General features: G+C 50.2%; 1 protein-coding gene across 7 annotated transcripts in view; it reads left to right on the forward strand.

Moving 5' to 3' along the window:
• NF2 (NF2, moesin-ezrin-radixin like (MERLIN) tumor suppressor) overlaps window positions 1-12,206 on the forward strand; it is a 69,891-nt gene extending 57,685 nt beyond the window's left edge. For 4 of the 7 annotated variants that reach the window (XM_039861954.1, XM_039861950.1, XM_039861957.1 and 1 more), the window contains one exon: window positions 563-1,185. In XM_039861954.1, the coding sequence (XP_039717888.1) occupies window positions 563-616 (54 nt within the window). In that variant the 3' untranslated portion in view covers window positions 617-1,185. Of the gene's footprint in view, window positions 1-562; window positions 1,186-9,268 lie in introns of those variants that run through there. The other 3 variants (XM_039861952.1, XM_039861951.1, XM_039861956.1) reach the window with 2 other exon arrangements.
• Window positions 12,207-14,925: the final 2,719 nt, after the last annotated feature.

Consider the following 14,925-nt stretch of genomic DNA (forward strand, 5'->3'; position numbering starts at 1 on the left):
CTGAGCAGAGATGACCAGTATTGAAATATGCAGGCCAATTGGGTCATCTGCTCAGTAGTGACCCATGGCACCCAGACGACCCCAGGTTGGATCCATTTTGGTTTCTTGGACTTTGTGGCTAGCTCAGGGACAAGAAGAAAATCCCTTTTTATTTCAGCCTGTGCTGTCAGATAGTCCTTACATGTGACTGCCCTATTCCACTTTGGTATGATTTCATCTTTCCTCTTTCTGTAATGATTCAGAGTTTAAATTCTTCAAGGGGCCTGATTTTGACCGCCAGTTCTCACTGAGCTATTATTATAGACAAATGAGGTTTGATTTGTAGTCAGATTTGTACTGCTGCTAGGACATACAGAAGCCTTATTTTTTTTTAATGTCTTAATGTGAATTTGTTTTCAAAGCAGGCTGCCAGACTCCAGTTAATCAAGAATTCTGATGAATCAAGGGTTAATAAAAGCATGTGCTTGGCTTTTAATACAATTGGAGTTATCTCAGCATCACGAGATTAAATAGTGGTAGTTTTTGCTACACATGAAGTTTGATGCACTTTCCATTTTTTTAGACTTTGGTGATCCCTGTATCCAGGACTGATGACCAGCCCCCCTTCCTGCACTGAGGCAGCTCAGGGTTTGTGCCTGCTGCAGTCTGGGCTGATATGAGCTGTGCTGAAGAGAAACACCACTGCAGGCTTTGGAAGTGTGGGTGCCTAGAATGTCAAGGGCAGAGCTCCATCTAGAAAGTCTGAGATGAAAACTGCAGAGGCTGGTGGTGAATTGGACAGTTTCCAGTGTCCTGAAAGTTCATTAATCTTGGTTCAAACCAGCCTGCACTGATTTTTGTTGTGCTTTTAATGTTTTTTGATCATAGATTTCTACAAGGTTCTTCTGCCTACTGTGATCTAGACTCCTCCTTGCTTTCAGTATTCTTCTGCCGCACCAAGAGGTGGTCTCAGTGTCTGACCTGTCTCAGCAGTACCTTTGGGGGCTGGGTAACACTTAAACTAATTCTGAGGGTTTACCCTTGGGTTACCAGGGGTTACCATGTTCCTTTGGGAATGCTGAAAGGCAGTCCAGTCCAGTTAACTCAGGTGACCACTGCTTTGCCAGTTAACTTTCTCTGGAATTCTTTCTTAAGGCTTAGTGTTCTCATCTATAAAAAATAAATAAAATGGTCCTTACCCACCAAGATTGTTGTGAGGATTGAATGAGGTAATGTATAAGAAACACTTTGTTCACCTTAAAGAGCTCAGCAAGGGCTTAAAAATATATAAAGAAACAAATCTGCTTATGAGCCTGTAGTGAGGGACAGCCCCCATTTATATACACAACGTGATAAGCCTATCCACTAATTGTATTAATTTCCATATGTTTGGAGGTAAAAACCGGAAGAAAGCCAGAATTAACTTCACTGGTTACTATCTGATTTGAGTTTGCAAAGGTATATTTTTCTCCTGCCAACTCCTCACATTTCCACTTTTTCCCAGTTGATAATCAGTGCAACTGGTTTGACATTTGCGTCTGAGTCAGAGCAGCACCAGCCATCAAAAGCTGCCCTTGGGATTTTAGATTCAGTTCATGGGGGTGGGGGAGGGGCAACAGCTACACATATTCCTGACATCTGAGCCTTTGGAGTGAGAGAATGAAGTGTAGCAGTGAGGCTGGGGTGATGGGGACACGGATGTCATGGGCTTAAGCTTCTTCTTGCCTTCAGAGCCACAGTGCTGATGAGGCGAGCTGTGGCCAGGTGTGACTGAGCTGTGCAACACACTGTGGAGGTGAAAATGCAGTCCCGGAGTGCACACACTTCAGAGTTCTGCTTTCATCCCCTCTCTCAAGGAACAGGTTTCACTCCCAGATCCTGAGCTGGTGCCAGCAAATTCATCATCGTTTTTGTGCCCAGGGTCTCTGAGGGCACAGGATTTCAAAAGAAATTGACAGATGAGAAATCACAGGGGTCGTGGAGCTTAGAAAGCTTATTTTGTTAGTAAATGGTTTGTATCATCAAGGTCCAGTGGTGGAAGAACAAGAATGTGGAGCCTGGACATTTATCTGAAGCTCTAGCTGCCTCTCTTGGATCAGGAAGACATAAAAGTCCAATGTCATCTTCAATTTGTGCAGACTTCCCTTGGAGAGGCAGGGCTGGCGAAGTGAAGTAGAACACTTAACACACCCGGGGAAGTGATAAATCACAGGGCAAGATCGAATATGCGTGAAAGGCGTCTCCTGCAATTAAAGCAAATGGCCAGAGCCTCCCTGGTGACCTCTGGTCTGCATCGCCTGCCTCAAAAGGGCTACTAAACAGTTCTTGTTGCGTGTATGGTTAATGTGTTCAGCTTTCCCCTGACTCTGATTGTGGGAGCCCAGTGGCTCTGTGTGTTTTGGAAACTGGGCCTTGTCTCATGAAGCATCCTCTGCCCTGACATAAAAAGCAGTGCGCCGGCTGCCCAGCTCCAGAGCCTTCCCTTTGTTGTCATTGGAACACCACAGAGCTCGGAGGGAAGAGGAGAAAAATGGGTAATGGGAGTGGGGTGGGGAGCGAGGATTAGCAAGGAACACAGCAGCACCAGCTGTGGATGCAGAACACAGTAGAATAGAGCACAGTGGCCATCTGGACTCTTCCTGGCTCTGTGGGAAGGACAGGGAAGGCATTGGAAGGTATGGGCTGCTCTCGGAATGCATCCCTCCTGGATGTGCCACCTGGACTCATCTTGAAGGCCACACTTACCCGCCCCCCCGCACACACACACTAAAATGTCTAGGTGCCTCATAACTGTTGAGGGCTTACAGTTTTCCTGCTTATTTCTGGTAGCTCTCTAGATAGAAGATTCTATCAGCTTCTTTTCCAAAAGACCATGACCCAGTCCCTTTTTGGTTGGGGGAGTTTACCTGAGTAAGCAGTTTCCCTTTGAGAGGCATGGAGGAGCCTGTAAAACCTGCCTTGCCCTCCTAGCGTATATTACAGCCATTTGAAAGTGCCTGAGGACATTATTGGGCCTTATTTGATGCAGTAAAACATCCCATTTGGTCCCTTAGCACTGAAGATATGTTTCAGTGCAGCTTTCCTCCGGCACCTGATTTGTTACTGCAACAGTGGGAGAGAAGAGACGGGATGCAAACTCATTCTGCGGGCTCGAGGTTCTGTCCTTAGGATCCTTGCCGTGATTTCCCTTCTGATACTAGCAATTTGAGAATGATATCAGTCTATCTGCACCTTTTTCCTAAGGTATGTGCTCAGAGTGCTCAGAGCTGTCAGCCTCCACCTGCCCAGTGAGATGAAACAAGCCAATTAGTCCATTTTCCAGGTGGAAGAATGGAGTAGCAAAGGGCCCTGCCAGCATCACAGGGGTAGACATCAGTTTCCAGGCATCTTTCTGTTGCTTTAGGTCCCTAAAGGATTAATACACAAAAGGGACCCTGTGGGTTTTCCCTGGCAGATTTCTCTCTAGAGCAGATAAAGTAGCTAATACCAAATCGGATTTGTTAATTGGGATGACTTGGCCTTTCATCCCACCTCTGTTTAGGGATAAGTGTGTGAATAGCTCTCTCCCCATGCACATCACCAGATGGCATTTGGGTGCAAGCTGTCACTAGCAAGATGGCAGAAAAGCTTAATCTGGGTGGTTTACAGCCGCTATCTCCTTTTACTGGCCCTGCTCTTGGTTCAGGTTTGGAAGGGGCAATGTTTATTACGCCCCAAGCCAAAGATTATGTTAGAATTTGCTGCTGCTGTATTTGCCTGTCACCTTTCTGCTCCGGAATCTGCTTTCACCCGGTGGATCTGCATTTCCTTTTGTATCTCAGCCTTCCCCCCTCCTTCATTTTCAGTACATATGTAGTGGTGGAGAGGAAGTATAACATGATTTTAGGGCTTGCATTTCAATTTCACTGCATTTTTATGGGACAAGCAGAGTCTCAGTTCCTGGAGTTATTAGGTTAGTATCTAAAATGGGTTCAGCATTGTGGGTCTTATTGTTTAAAATAAATTAGATGGCCCCCTCCCACCTTCCTTTCTCCTCCCTCGGGATGAGTGGATTGAGGCAAGGCCCCCAGAGACTAGTTGGAGGAATCCTTGCGTTCTGATTAGTTTTGTTCTCCCAGCTTAATTGTAGGGCTTCCTTTCTCTCATCATGGGTAGCGGAAGTGGCTCTGTCCTGCCCACCCCCATGCTACCCGCTTTTGCTTTAGGAACCAGATTATCACAATGCGGCCTTGTGAATCAATTTTTTCTATGTGCTGATGAAAGTGTAATTCATTCTTAATCAAGCAGCCTTGCTGCTGCAGGCTCCGTGCCCGAATACATTTAGTTTCCTCCCATCACTTTGGGAAATAGGCCCCCAAAAAGGCCTTTTAGAGGAGAGCTGGGGGAGAGAGTTGTCAGTGAGCCCCCTGCTGTTTTTTCCAGCAGGGGGCACTCTTGGGAACAATGCTGGAGGAATCTGCAGCTGGAAGCCCTCTACTGCAGTGGCAGGCTGGGAGGGAATGATGAGCCTGGTGCTTGTCACAGGTGCCTTCCAGGCTCGCTGTCTCTAGACCTTTTTCAGGGGCCATTTCTCAGGAGCGGGCAGTTGCCAGATCCTCGTATGTTGGTGGGCTGCCTGAAATCCTCCCCTAGTGAGCAGGAACTATTGAGTCTGCATATTTCCTGCATGCCTGGGTTAGGGAGAACCTGCTGGGTACTAGGGCCTTCCTAGGGTTCAGAGGAGCCAGCGTCTTGTCTTTTTAAGGAGACATTTGGCATTTGGGTGTCTCCCAAAGTTGAACTTGTTTAGATTGGGTGGATGTGTTCATTTGGTCACACCACACGTTTGGGTAGCGTGAGGAGGTCTAGCTCTGCCAAGTGGCTTCCTCTCCTGCCCTTTATAGCCTGGTGGCTGTCACAAACAACTGGCAGTTTGATGGTGAAATGAGCAGGAGGAGAGGCGACTCTGCCAAACTTGAATCTGTTGATACTGGGCTGGAAGAAAGGGCCAGGCCCAACAGGTGGATCAGAGCCCCCCACAAGATAAAAAAACAAGCCATATATGTCTGCAGCAAAGAAAGAAAAGGAAGTTTGTCTCTTCAGAATGGAATTGGATTAATGACAGACTTGAACAGCCGGTTCAGTCAAGAGAGAACTTAATTCCTCCTGTATTATTCACACGGCTGATTTTAATCAGATGTGAGGAGACAGCTGGAAGAGAGAAGTGGATCAGCCTGGTGTCTGGTGAGGAAACTTCGTATTCTTTAGTCATTGTTAAGGAACTGGCAAGAGCACTGTGGTTGGAGCCTTTGCGCGGAGTCCATGTGGTTTATCGCTTCCAGAAGGAGCTGGGCATGACCTCTAGGACTCCTGTGGTTGGCCCTTGTCTGGATTCAGTTTGCAAGTTTTGGACAGTGCATGGCAGACATTATCATTCCCTTGTCTTCAGAGGGATTTAAGAAAATGGACCAGATTCTGCAGGTCCAGAAGGATGCAGCTGTTGTCTACAAGGCCCTGCTTCTCTACCCACTTCCTTAGGCTTTTCTCCTTCTACTGAAATTTGGAGGAGACCTCTTCCTGGACAGCCTTGGAGATTGGCCATGGCAGTGTACTTGGAGAGCCCGTACTCTCTGCACTTGGGTAATTCCCCTCCCTCTTCAAGGTGCTGCCCACCACCAGCAGGTCTGGCTGCGGGGTGCAGAGAGGTGTTGTTGGATCACTAGAGGGAATGTGGGGGGTTGCTCACAAGACTGGCTGCAGGTCTCCCAGTGTGACATGCAGGAAGCAAGGGCCTTAGTTGAATCATGTCTGTGGTACCCCTGTGTGCTGTGTGGAGAGAGCCAGGCCGATTACTGAGCAAGAAGATGGACTAAACACTGACACGGGCTCATATACCTTAAGGTGTGAGGGGTATCAGGAAACCAGAACAGTTGTTGGCTAATTTTCATGCGTATACAAAGGCCCACAGAGATAGTTTATTTTATGAAGAGCTAGCTTCGTGCCATTTCCTCTGAGCCTTCTTCTCCTTTTATGAATACCTCCTGCCTGTGGCTGTACTATAAATGTGACAGTCAGTGAGCTTCCTAGAGAGCGCAGGTGGCGAAGGATCCCACAGGTGTGGAGAGCTTGCCCAGTGGAGTGGAGGCTGAGCGGAGGCCATAGTGCAGCTGGCAGATGCCTGAGGGGATTCCTGGGCTCTCTATAGAGAACCTCCTTGCCCCTGGGCCTCTGCGACCCCACCTGGAGGAAAGAAGCCCCAGGCTTATCCTTGCAGATCCTCCTCTCAACACCTGCTTCCTCAACCCACTCTCCAGCACCAGCTGTGCCTTCCTGTGTAAGACTCAGGGAGCGCTGGCTGGCTCAAGAGGAGGACATTTTGATGTCCAAGATAAAGGACGCTGCTGAGGTGCAAGCAGGTAGAATCCGCCTTGGCAACTGGAAGGGTTCCAGCAGTGGACAGGCGGCTTGTGCAGTAATTTCCTCCGATGACAAGATTCCTGATGGAATTGAAAGTGCCAAGAATTGTACAGTATGGGTAAAAGGTGGGCATGGTGGCAGCCAGGTCTGCTGTGAGCTGAGGCAGGAGGCTCCCAGTGCCCTCAGTGTCAGCTGACACGTTCGCCGCCTCTGCCCAGTGGCTGTGCCTCCCCCTCTAACAGTCTAGTGCATTTTAGAAGACTGTACTCGCTCCTCTTGCCGAGGCCACATGTCTGTGGTGCTTTCCTACTTCTGCATGGCCAGAGTACTTGACTTCACTCAGCATCTTCTTTGGGCTGGGGTACAGCCTCTGCTCTGCAAGATAAGAGGTCAGACTGAGCCTCTGCCATGCAGTATGGGGTAGGGGTTGGGGAAGCATTTTGCCCATCGGAAGGGGACCTTGCATCCCAACAAACACACGCTGAAGTAACTGGAATTTGGCACTGCCAGAGCTGCCAAAACCCTCCCCCTGGCACCTCGAGGGGACAGCCAGCACGCAACTTGGGTAGAGGATCCAGGAATTCTTGGAGCCAACATTGCACAAATGGGCAGGAGGCTCGCAGAGGCCCCCACAGCCTGGGCTCCCTGCCTGAGGAAGTGGCCAGGACTCTCGGGGGCACCCACTTGCCCTGCCTCGAAGGCCACAAAGGCCAGTGCAGTACACAACCCTGCCTTCGCCTGCACCCCGTCTAACCTGCACTCTGCCCTGCTCCCCCACTGGGAGGAGGGGAGCCAGAGCTGAGGGAGGAGAAGAAACATGACACTGCTATTAGTAATAACAGCTGCTGCATTCTCGTCGTGCACCAGGCATGATGCTGAGCACTTCACAGCATTTCCCAGTCACTCCACACGTTACCCCGTGAGGAAGGGTCTGCCACCACCCCCACTTCATAGTGAGGAACTGAGGCCAGAGCGAGCAGCCTGCCCAGGACCACCCAGCTGGTCGGTGGCTCAGACAGCTCTGGGTCAGGTAGTCTGACTGTGTCTGTGTGTGACTTGGTGTGTGGCAGGATTGGGGGCAGGGACCCATCCACTGCAGGTTCCCTGTCCCCTCATGAGCCAGCCTGAGGTCTTCATTGGGAGTGTGGGAACAACCTGACCAGAGACATTGAGTTTTAAACCTTTTGATTTAAACTCGTCTGCGAAGAGGATTTTTGTCCCAGTGGTCGGTCCTCTGGTTCTCTTTATTCCACAGTTACCATCCTGGTTCCCGTTATCACAGAGCACATAACTCCTGGTCCTTCTCCACTATTGCATTTAAGGAGAAACCCATCCAAACTCAGCTCCCTTCTAGAGGGAGTTCCATTTCAGCAAAGAAGTGAAAGCTCTCTCCATTCTCCTCATCTGGGCTTTCCAAAGCGCTTTGGAAATTGGTTCCGCTGAAGAAAACAGCTCAAGATGCCTCCCCACGATCAGCTTGTTAGTCGGGAACTTCAAGGCCAAAACATTTGGCACGATTTAAAGAGTCAGCTCTCAAGCTGTCTGATTTTGAGCACACTGGTGCCGCCTGTCTTTGATGGTGAAGTGGTTGGTTTGGCATCTTCCTCCCCCGCCCGTTGGAGAGCCGCGGATGCTACTAAGGACTTTTCAGATTCAGAGACTGCCAGAGGTCAAGGGAATGGGTCCGACCACCTAGCCTGCCCGTGTGGTTTAACTCCAGAGGAAAGAGGTGCAGAGAGGTCATGGGTGTCCAGTGAGGCCACACAGTGAGCTGGTGATGGAGAATTAGCGCCCAGGCCTCCTCAGCCCCATGTGGACCACTCACCTTTCTCACAATCTCACCATTTCACTATCATAGCCAATATCTTATTCACTCGACAAACATTGTTTGAGCTCATACTAGGTGCAAGGCACTAATGTAAGTGGTTTAAGGGATGTGAAGGTGAACAGCATGTACTGGGTCCCCCTTCCAGAAAATTCTCCTCTACAAGGTCCCAGAGCTGGATATGTGACACACGGTCTTGCCCAAGTAGTTGCTTTCAGGAATAGAGCAGGGAGCAGAGCACTGGGAGGGTGTTTGTGTCAGATACTTCTGTTTGGGGAGATCCTGGGAAGTGGCCTACGGAGTCAGGAAATTGGGGTTTAGCAGTGCAGAAAGTTGAAAACTCTAGTGCCTTATCTGCCATGCCGAGAGCCCGACCATGGGAAGGCCCTGTGGTTTCTGGGCAAAGCACTGAGCCGAGTGCACCATCTCCCTGCCCAAGCCAGCCCCACCTAGAGAGCCCATTGCTTCCCAGCTCGGGTGGAAAACCCCTCTCAGCTGACAGGTCACCGGCAAGTCTGCTTTGGAGCCACCTGGGAAACCAGGAATGGAAGGGCCAAGTTTTAGCTCATCTGAGGCAGGCCTGCCTTGCCTAAGGCCATGTCTCCTTGCCTCAGGGTGTCCCCAGGGCATAAGGACTGAGACGCTTGTGCTGCCAGGTTAGTACTCTGAGCTCTGGAGAGGGCGAACATCCCAGGCTGGAACCTCCGCAGACAGCACACCACAGAGGCACCTTAGAGGCTCTTGCAGACGGAAACGTGAAAATCTGTTAAAATGTCTAGGGATCTCCTGCCCTCTGCGAAAAGGCGATATTGACGACCTTTTCCTACTGACATGCTTCTGCCCACTAGCCATCCTTTCTGGCATGTCCTCATTTGTCACCTCCTAATTTGAGCTCTTTGGCAAATCTGAAGACTTATTTGGGATTGACCACCTATTGAACATCTATCTGAACCATCTTCCCTTTCACTCCAAACTGCCTTTGAGGTTAGTCCACAGGCATGATGGCCTCCTGTTGTGCAAGAGCAGACATCTAGTCCTCCTTTCAACTTCTTCTCTGCTTCCTTGCAGCTCACCTTGCAGAGCGCCAAGTCCCGAGTGGCCTTCTTTGAAGAGCTCTAGCAGGTGACTCAGCCACCCCAGGATCTGTGACTTCTGCTGCTCCCAACACCGGCAGGATGGGTCAGACACCATGGGAACCATCCGTAGGTGTGCTGGCTGGGCGCTTCCATGGGCGCTCTGGAACTTAGCCCAGCCGAGTGGAGAGCCCAACCCACTTCATGTGCAATTGCCTTGAACTATGACCCCGCAGAGATTTCTCTCATGGGGTTCTAGTTCTCCTGACTTGAGTCTTTAAATTTCTTAAGACGTATTTGTCTTTTCTCGTCTAATGTGTGATCCTATACTTCCTTCGTCAAAGGCACCCTGAGGTGTGTGTCTTACTGTCCAGTGCTGATCTCCCAGCCTAAGCTAGGAAGTGGTTGTAGAAAGTGAAGTCCCTGGAAGCCAGGAGGCTGGTGCCAGCACCCCCAACCCCATGTTTCCAGAACATTCATTTCCTCCACTAGTGAGGAACTGGTATGCAAAGAAGCATGGCTCGCCCAAGCCCAGGCCCAGAGTGGCCTGCCTGCCTGCAGGACATCATCAGTGAGTTTGCTCACGGTCCATGATGAGCCAAGTGATAGGTCCCCAGCCCAGGCACCCTTGAGGCAGTGCTCTGGTGCCAGGTGGTGGGGAGTAGAAAAGACCGCTGTGATGGGGACAGACTAGGCAGAAGCTGCGATGAAGGGCTGGCTGCCAGCAGAGGGGCCATAGAGCCGTGTAAGAATCTGCACCATATAGAACACTCATTGTCCTCCTGCCACCTCAAACCAGGGTCCAAGAGGCAGGCGAGAGCTACATGTCTTTTCCACCTCCCTTCAGCTTTAGCCTCTCCTGCCCGTGGTGGGCTGAGGGACTCCCAGGTCATGATCTAGTCAGCACCTGGTAGCCTGCCTGCGACAGTGGGGCTCTGCAGGGCCCAGAAGCCCCACAGGTACTTCTCGGTGGCCCAAACCCCGAGCTCCACTGGCCTCAGCCCGCGTCGTTGATCTGAATCATCTTTTCTCTTGGCCATGTGCCAGTAAGCCCCTCCTAACCCATTCTTGTGCCTGGGTCTCTTTTTATTGTTGCCCTCATCTCCTAGAGGTCTTTTATTTTTGCCTTCGTGGGCTGCCTTTGTGGAGTCCCTTTGTGCACCTCCCAGCTTGAGCTGGATGTAGGTATCACAGTCAGTGCGCTGCACCTGCTGGCGCACGACTCTCCACCTTGCCAGGCAGCAGGTCATAGACCACCCGTGTGGCCCACACTGGCTCCTTGGTCTGGGGCCACTTTCTTGCTCTTTACTCCATGGCTTGGTGGTGCTGCTGTGACCCACTGAGCCATTCAAATCCTTTCAATGGGGCTGTAATACAGAGCAGGTGATAGATAAGTCGTAACCAATGAAAAGATACTTATTAAATGAAGACGTGTGGAAGCTTGGAGATTTCCCGAGAGCAGGTGGTCTCTGGCAATCCTATGTGGTTTGAGAAACAAGCTCACAGAGATCCTGCCTTTTTTCCACGGTCAGACTGAATGGCGTCCTAGGCTGGCCCCCACCTTTCTGGGCCACCTTACCCCGAGAAAGCCAGCCCTGTGCGTCACCCCAGCCCCTTAAAATTCACAGTGTGAGACTCCACATCTGGACATTTAAGTGGGGATGGCTGTGGCTAAAAGAGTTCCTTTGTATCTCCCTGTCCCTCAAAAGCCTCTTCCCCTGAGATATGAGGGCAGTTCTCACACGTTCGTAACATAAGGTCTGGCTCTTATGTTGAGGCTCTGTCTCCTCAGGCTCGCCACTCGTCCCTGAATGTCCATGACAGTTACTTTCTTCCTGACCTGTAAATTTAATCTGTTTAACAGCGGCTATGGGGCCAGGAGCACAGTGGTAGTTTATAAAAGCATTATCGGGCCTTTTTTTTTTTAACTGCCATGTGTATGTCTGGAGTCCGGGAAATGCCAAGCTGTGTGGCCACAAGGGAGCTGGCTGGCATTTGAGCTGTGGCAGGATCCCCCATGGGTCTGGGGAGCAGACTCAGGAGGCCAGCAGAGCCTCACTCAGCCAGGAATACTTCAGCTCTCTTTGGAGGCGAGAGCTGGTGTGTATCTCCCAGAGATGCTTGGGGGAGTGGATGGTGGCCCCCAGAAAGGTCTTGAGCCCCAGTGGTAGGAGAAGAATGAAAGGGGAGCTTGGTTTTCAGCAGCTTGTGCCTGTGGCTCAGGTGACTATGTTCTTTTTAAGTGAATATTTTTAGGGCTGGAAGCTTATCAAGTAAGGAAGCCCCTGAACTCCATTGAGAGCAGGGCCCTGGCCATGATTATTTTATTACAAGCACTTCCGAGGGTTCTCAGTCAGAAGCACCATTCATGAAGTCACTGCCCAGCTAGTTACACTCTGTGAGGCTGTGTTGTCAGCCCTTAGCTGTTCACACAGACGACCTCCTTCATCCTGATTGAGGCTCCACCTCAGCCACAGCAGCGCTCTGACCTGTGGCATCCACTCAATTATTCATGTACCCTCCAAGCTCTGTTAGACAACACCCCATGGCATTACATAACACTTCTTAAGTGACTGTGTTTTGTAATCTTGGGGGTAGGTTTCTCTCTCTCCCTCTCTCTTTCAAATCAAAATGGCCAAGTCCAGAGCCTGACAACCAGCGAAGGTGACTATTGCTCGCTGACAGGGCTAGAGACTCGCAGCCCCTGGAAGGGGCGGCCTTGGTGGGAGGCAGCCTCTCCCAGCTGCCCTGGGGCCAGGCTCTGGGCTTCCAGGGACACTCCATACTGTTTTCAAAGATGTCAAACCACACTTCTTTCTGTGGAGCCTGATTTTCACCTCCTGTCAGGGCCAGACCTTGGAAGGCTATTTTCTGTTCTGGGGGATTGTTGTAATTTAAATGATTATTTTAATAAAAATTCTAAGCCGTGAAAAGTTTGTCTTGGACTTCCTCACCTTGTTGCTCAGGCCACAGAGGTGGCAAGACAGATTGGGTGGCGGGGCCAACTCTTGTGGGTTTAAGGGCAGGGGCTTCTGCCTTCCCTGCCTGCCCAGGATTTCAACTCCAGCCCTATGTCTTTGGCGGTAAAAGGATCACCTTTTCTGGGCTGATGACGGCACCCCTTACTGTACCTTCTGGGAATTCCCCTCTTTCTGTGGGGGCAGTTGGGGTCATGAAAGGGGCCCCGGACCGAGTCCCAGTGCCTGTGAGTTTCCTTTTCACACCCCCTACCTGTCCTCAGTTCCAGACCTAAAAACTAGGGGACTGGACTGGACGATCCTTCCAGGTGCTTCTGCTTTCAGGTTTCCTCATCTGGGCTCAGGAAGAGGGGGTTGGGGGGCATGCAGAGCCTCTGTCTGCAGGACAAATGAGGCCCAGCTGTTGTCACAGGAGCACACAACATTCACACTTGAAGTTGGGAACTACTGATTACAGAATTTATGGTTTTTGTTTTGTCTATTTCTTTAATCAAAAAAAGTCCTTCATAAAGACCCAAACTACTTTAGGATAACCCTATCCCAAATCATACATCCCAAAATCACAGAGATTAAGGTGGCACATGTGTTATCAGGACTTCTAAGGGGGATCACAGTGCTTTCTGCCACATGTCAGAATGCATTTCACGTCTCATACAAGCCAGTAAGGAAAATAACCTGCCAAAATACATTTCTAAGTATAACTAGTTGTTTGAGGTTATAAAATTAGAAAATTGTACAATTGGTAAACAGTATTTTGTTTTAAATTTATAAAATTAGTAACTAGACCATTTTATGAGATAAATAATAATCTGAAACTGCTTCGTTTCTTAAATGTAGATTGTTATTTTCAGTGATTGGAAATAGTTTGATTTCCTACGTAGGGTGAGCCAGAGAAAGTACTTCATAAATAATGCTCATTTGAAGCTGTCTAGACAATATTTTTACCTTTTTTTTTTTTAAGCCAACGCCTGACCCCCAATAGATAATAATATGCTCACACAGATCCCATGGTCTGTGGGGTTAGAATTAATAATACTCCTTATTATTTTGGCCTGGGGGAGACCAGTAGGGTTCTACTCTGCTTTTTGGTCTTTGTTTTGACCATGCTGCAAACTCAAAGCTGCTGGCTGGCCCTTGGTGCTTAATTGTGGTGTTTGCAGCCTGGTCCCCTGGAATCACTGAGTGGCTCCTTGTGGACTCCCTGCCAGCACTCCGTCCTTTGCCTTTGGTCCTCACCTGAGAGCTGAGTGGCCACCGTTTCCAGGGCGCCCACCCCAGAAGCCTTCGCTTTGGAGGACCGCATAGGGGGCCACCCATGTATAACGACGAGTTGTCAGCAGGACTCTGGGGGAAAGGTATTGGTGAGAAGATTGCTGCAGCCGTGTCTAATCCAATTTCTTGCACGTCTGGGGAAGAGAAAGAAGCCATCCGCCTATTCTCCGTTTCCCTCTCAGACAGCCCAGGCAGCTGAGAGAGGCCACGGGCTCCTCTCCCCTCCCAGGGCTCCCTGGCAGCCTGTCATTGCTGCATTATGGCAAGATGCTGCGGCCGGCCGCAGTCCCAGCCCGACTAGGGAGTCTGGAGCTCGCTTGTAGGAAGAATAGCCCAACCCCATTCATCAGCACTGTGAGGACCCGAGCTGACTCAGAGGAACCCCCACCGTGTCCTCTCCCGGTTTCCATTTGATGCCCATGTCTCACTGGGATGTTAGCCCCAGAATAGCTCCTGGCACGTTGCCTCTGAGCAAGGAAATGAAGACATCTCCTCAAGAGTTCCGCAGTCTGAGCAGCAAGAGCCCACCTGGCCAGTCCACCAAGCCACACGCTTGCTCTGGGCCACCCACTTCCTCGCAGGGCTAGATGCTTTGCTTCCCAAAGCCTGTTTCCCTTTGTATAGAGAGAGTTGACAGTGATGCTCTGAGTGCCTTTGGGACGTTGTCAGGATAACATGAAGAACAGATACAAAAATTACACAGACTTCTAAGAAAAAAGGGGTGAGGATAGGTAACAGCATTACCATTATTTACAAATAATAGAAGTAGCACGCGTGAAGGAAATGAAATCTTTTCTTTACACCTAGCCATGGGGAGGGCTGAGGAAACCACATAGCTGAAGGACTCAGGGCTCTTCCTGACTTGGAACTCAGAAAGACCTGGGTTCAAACCCCTGCTCAGCCACTTGCTATCTGTGTGATCCTAGGCAAGTTACCTAAGTTTGGGGCACAGCAATTTCTTTATCTAAAAGGGGAGTTTTAAGGGTTTTACGGGGATTAATAATGCCGGGAAAGCCCTGTGCACACTGCCACTCAAGGAAGGTGGCTCTTTTTCCAGATGTTTCCTCAGGGTGGGAGTCGGGGTTGCAGAAGGAAGCAGAGAAAAAAGCAGTGGTGACCCAGAGGAAGCCCCGGCTTGGAAGGACCAAGCCCACCAGTGGCCCCCAGGTAGGCCCCATCCCTCCACCTGCACCAGGAGCTTAATGAACCTGCATCTGGCCTGTTTGTCCTTGTTGTGTTTGCCCAGTGCCAGCTGCGAAGCCCAGGAAATGATAGATAACCCTGGCTGGGGCTGCCTGGAAAGGATGTTCTGGTTCGTCACATTAATACTCGCTGCTCTGGTCAATAATTTACTGGAGGCTCGGGTGAGAGCGGGGCACTCGGCTCTGTACCTGGACCTCCT

This window comes from Pteropus medius, unplaced genomic scaffold, assembly GCF_902729225.1.
Source record: "Pteropus medius unplaced genomic scaffold, Ma_sr-lr_union100, whole genome shotgun sequence".
Lineage (NCBI taxonomy): Eukaryota > Metazoa > Chordata > Mammalia > Chiroptera > Pteropodidae > Pteropus > Pteropus medius.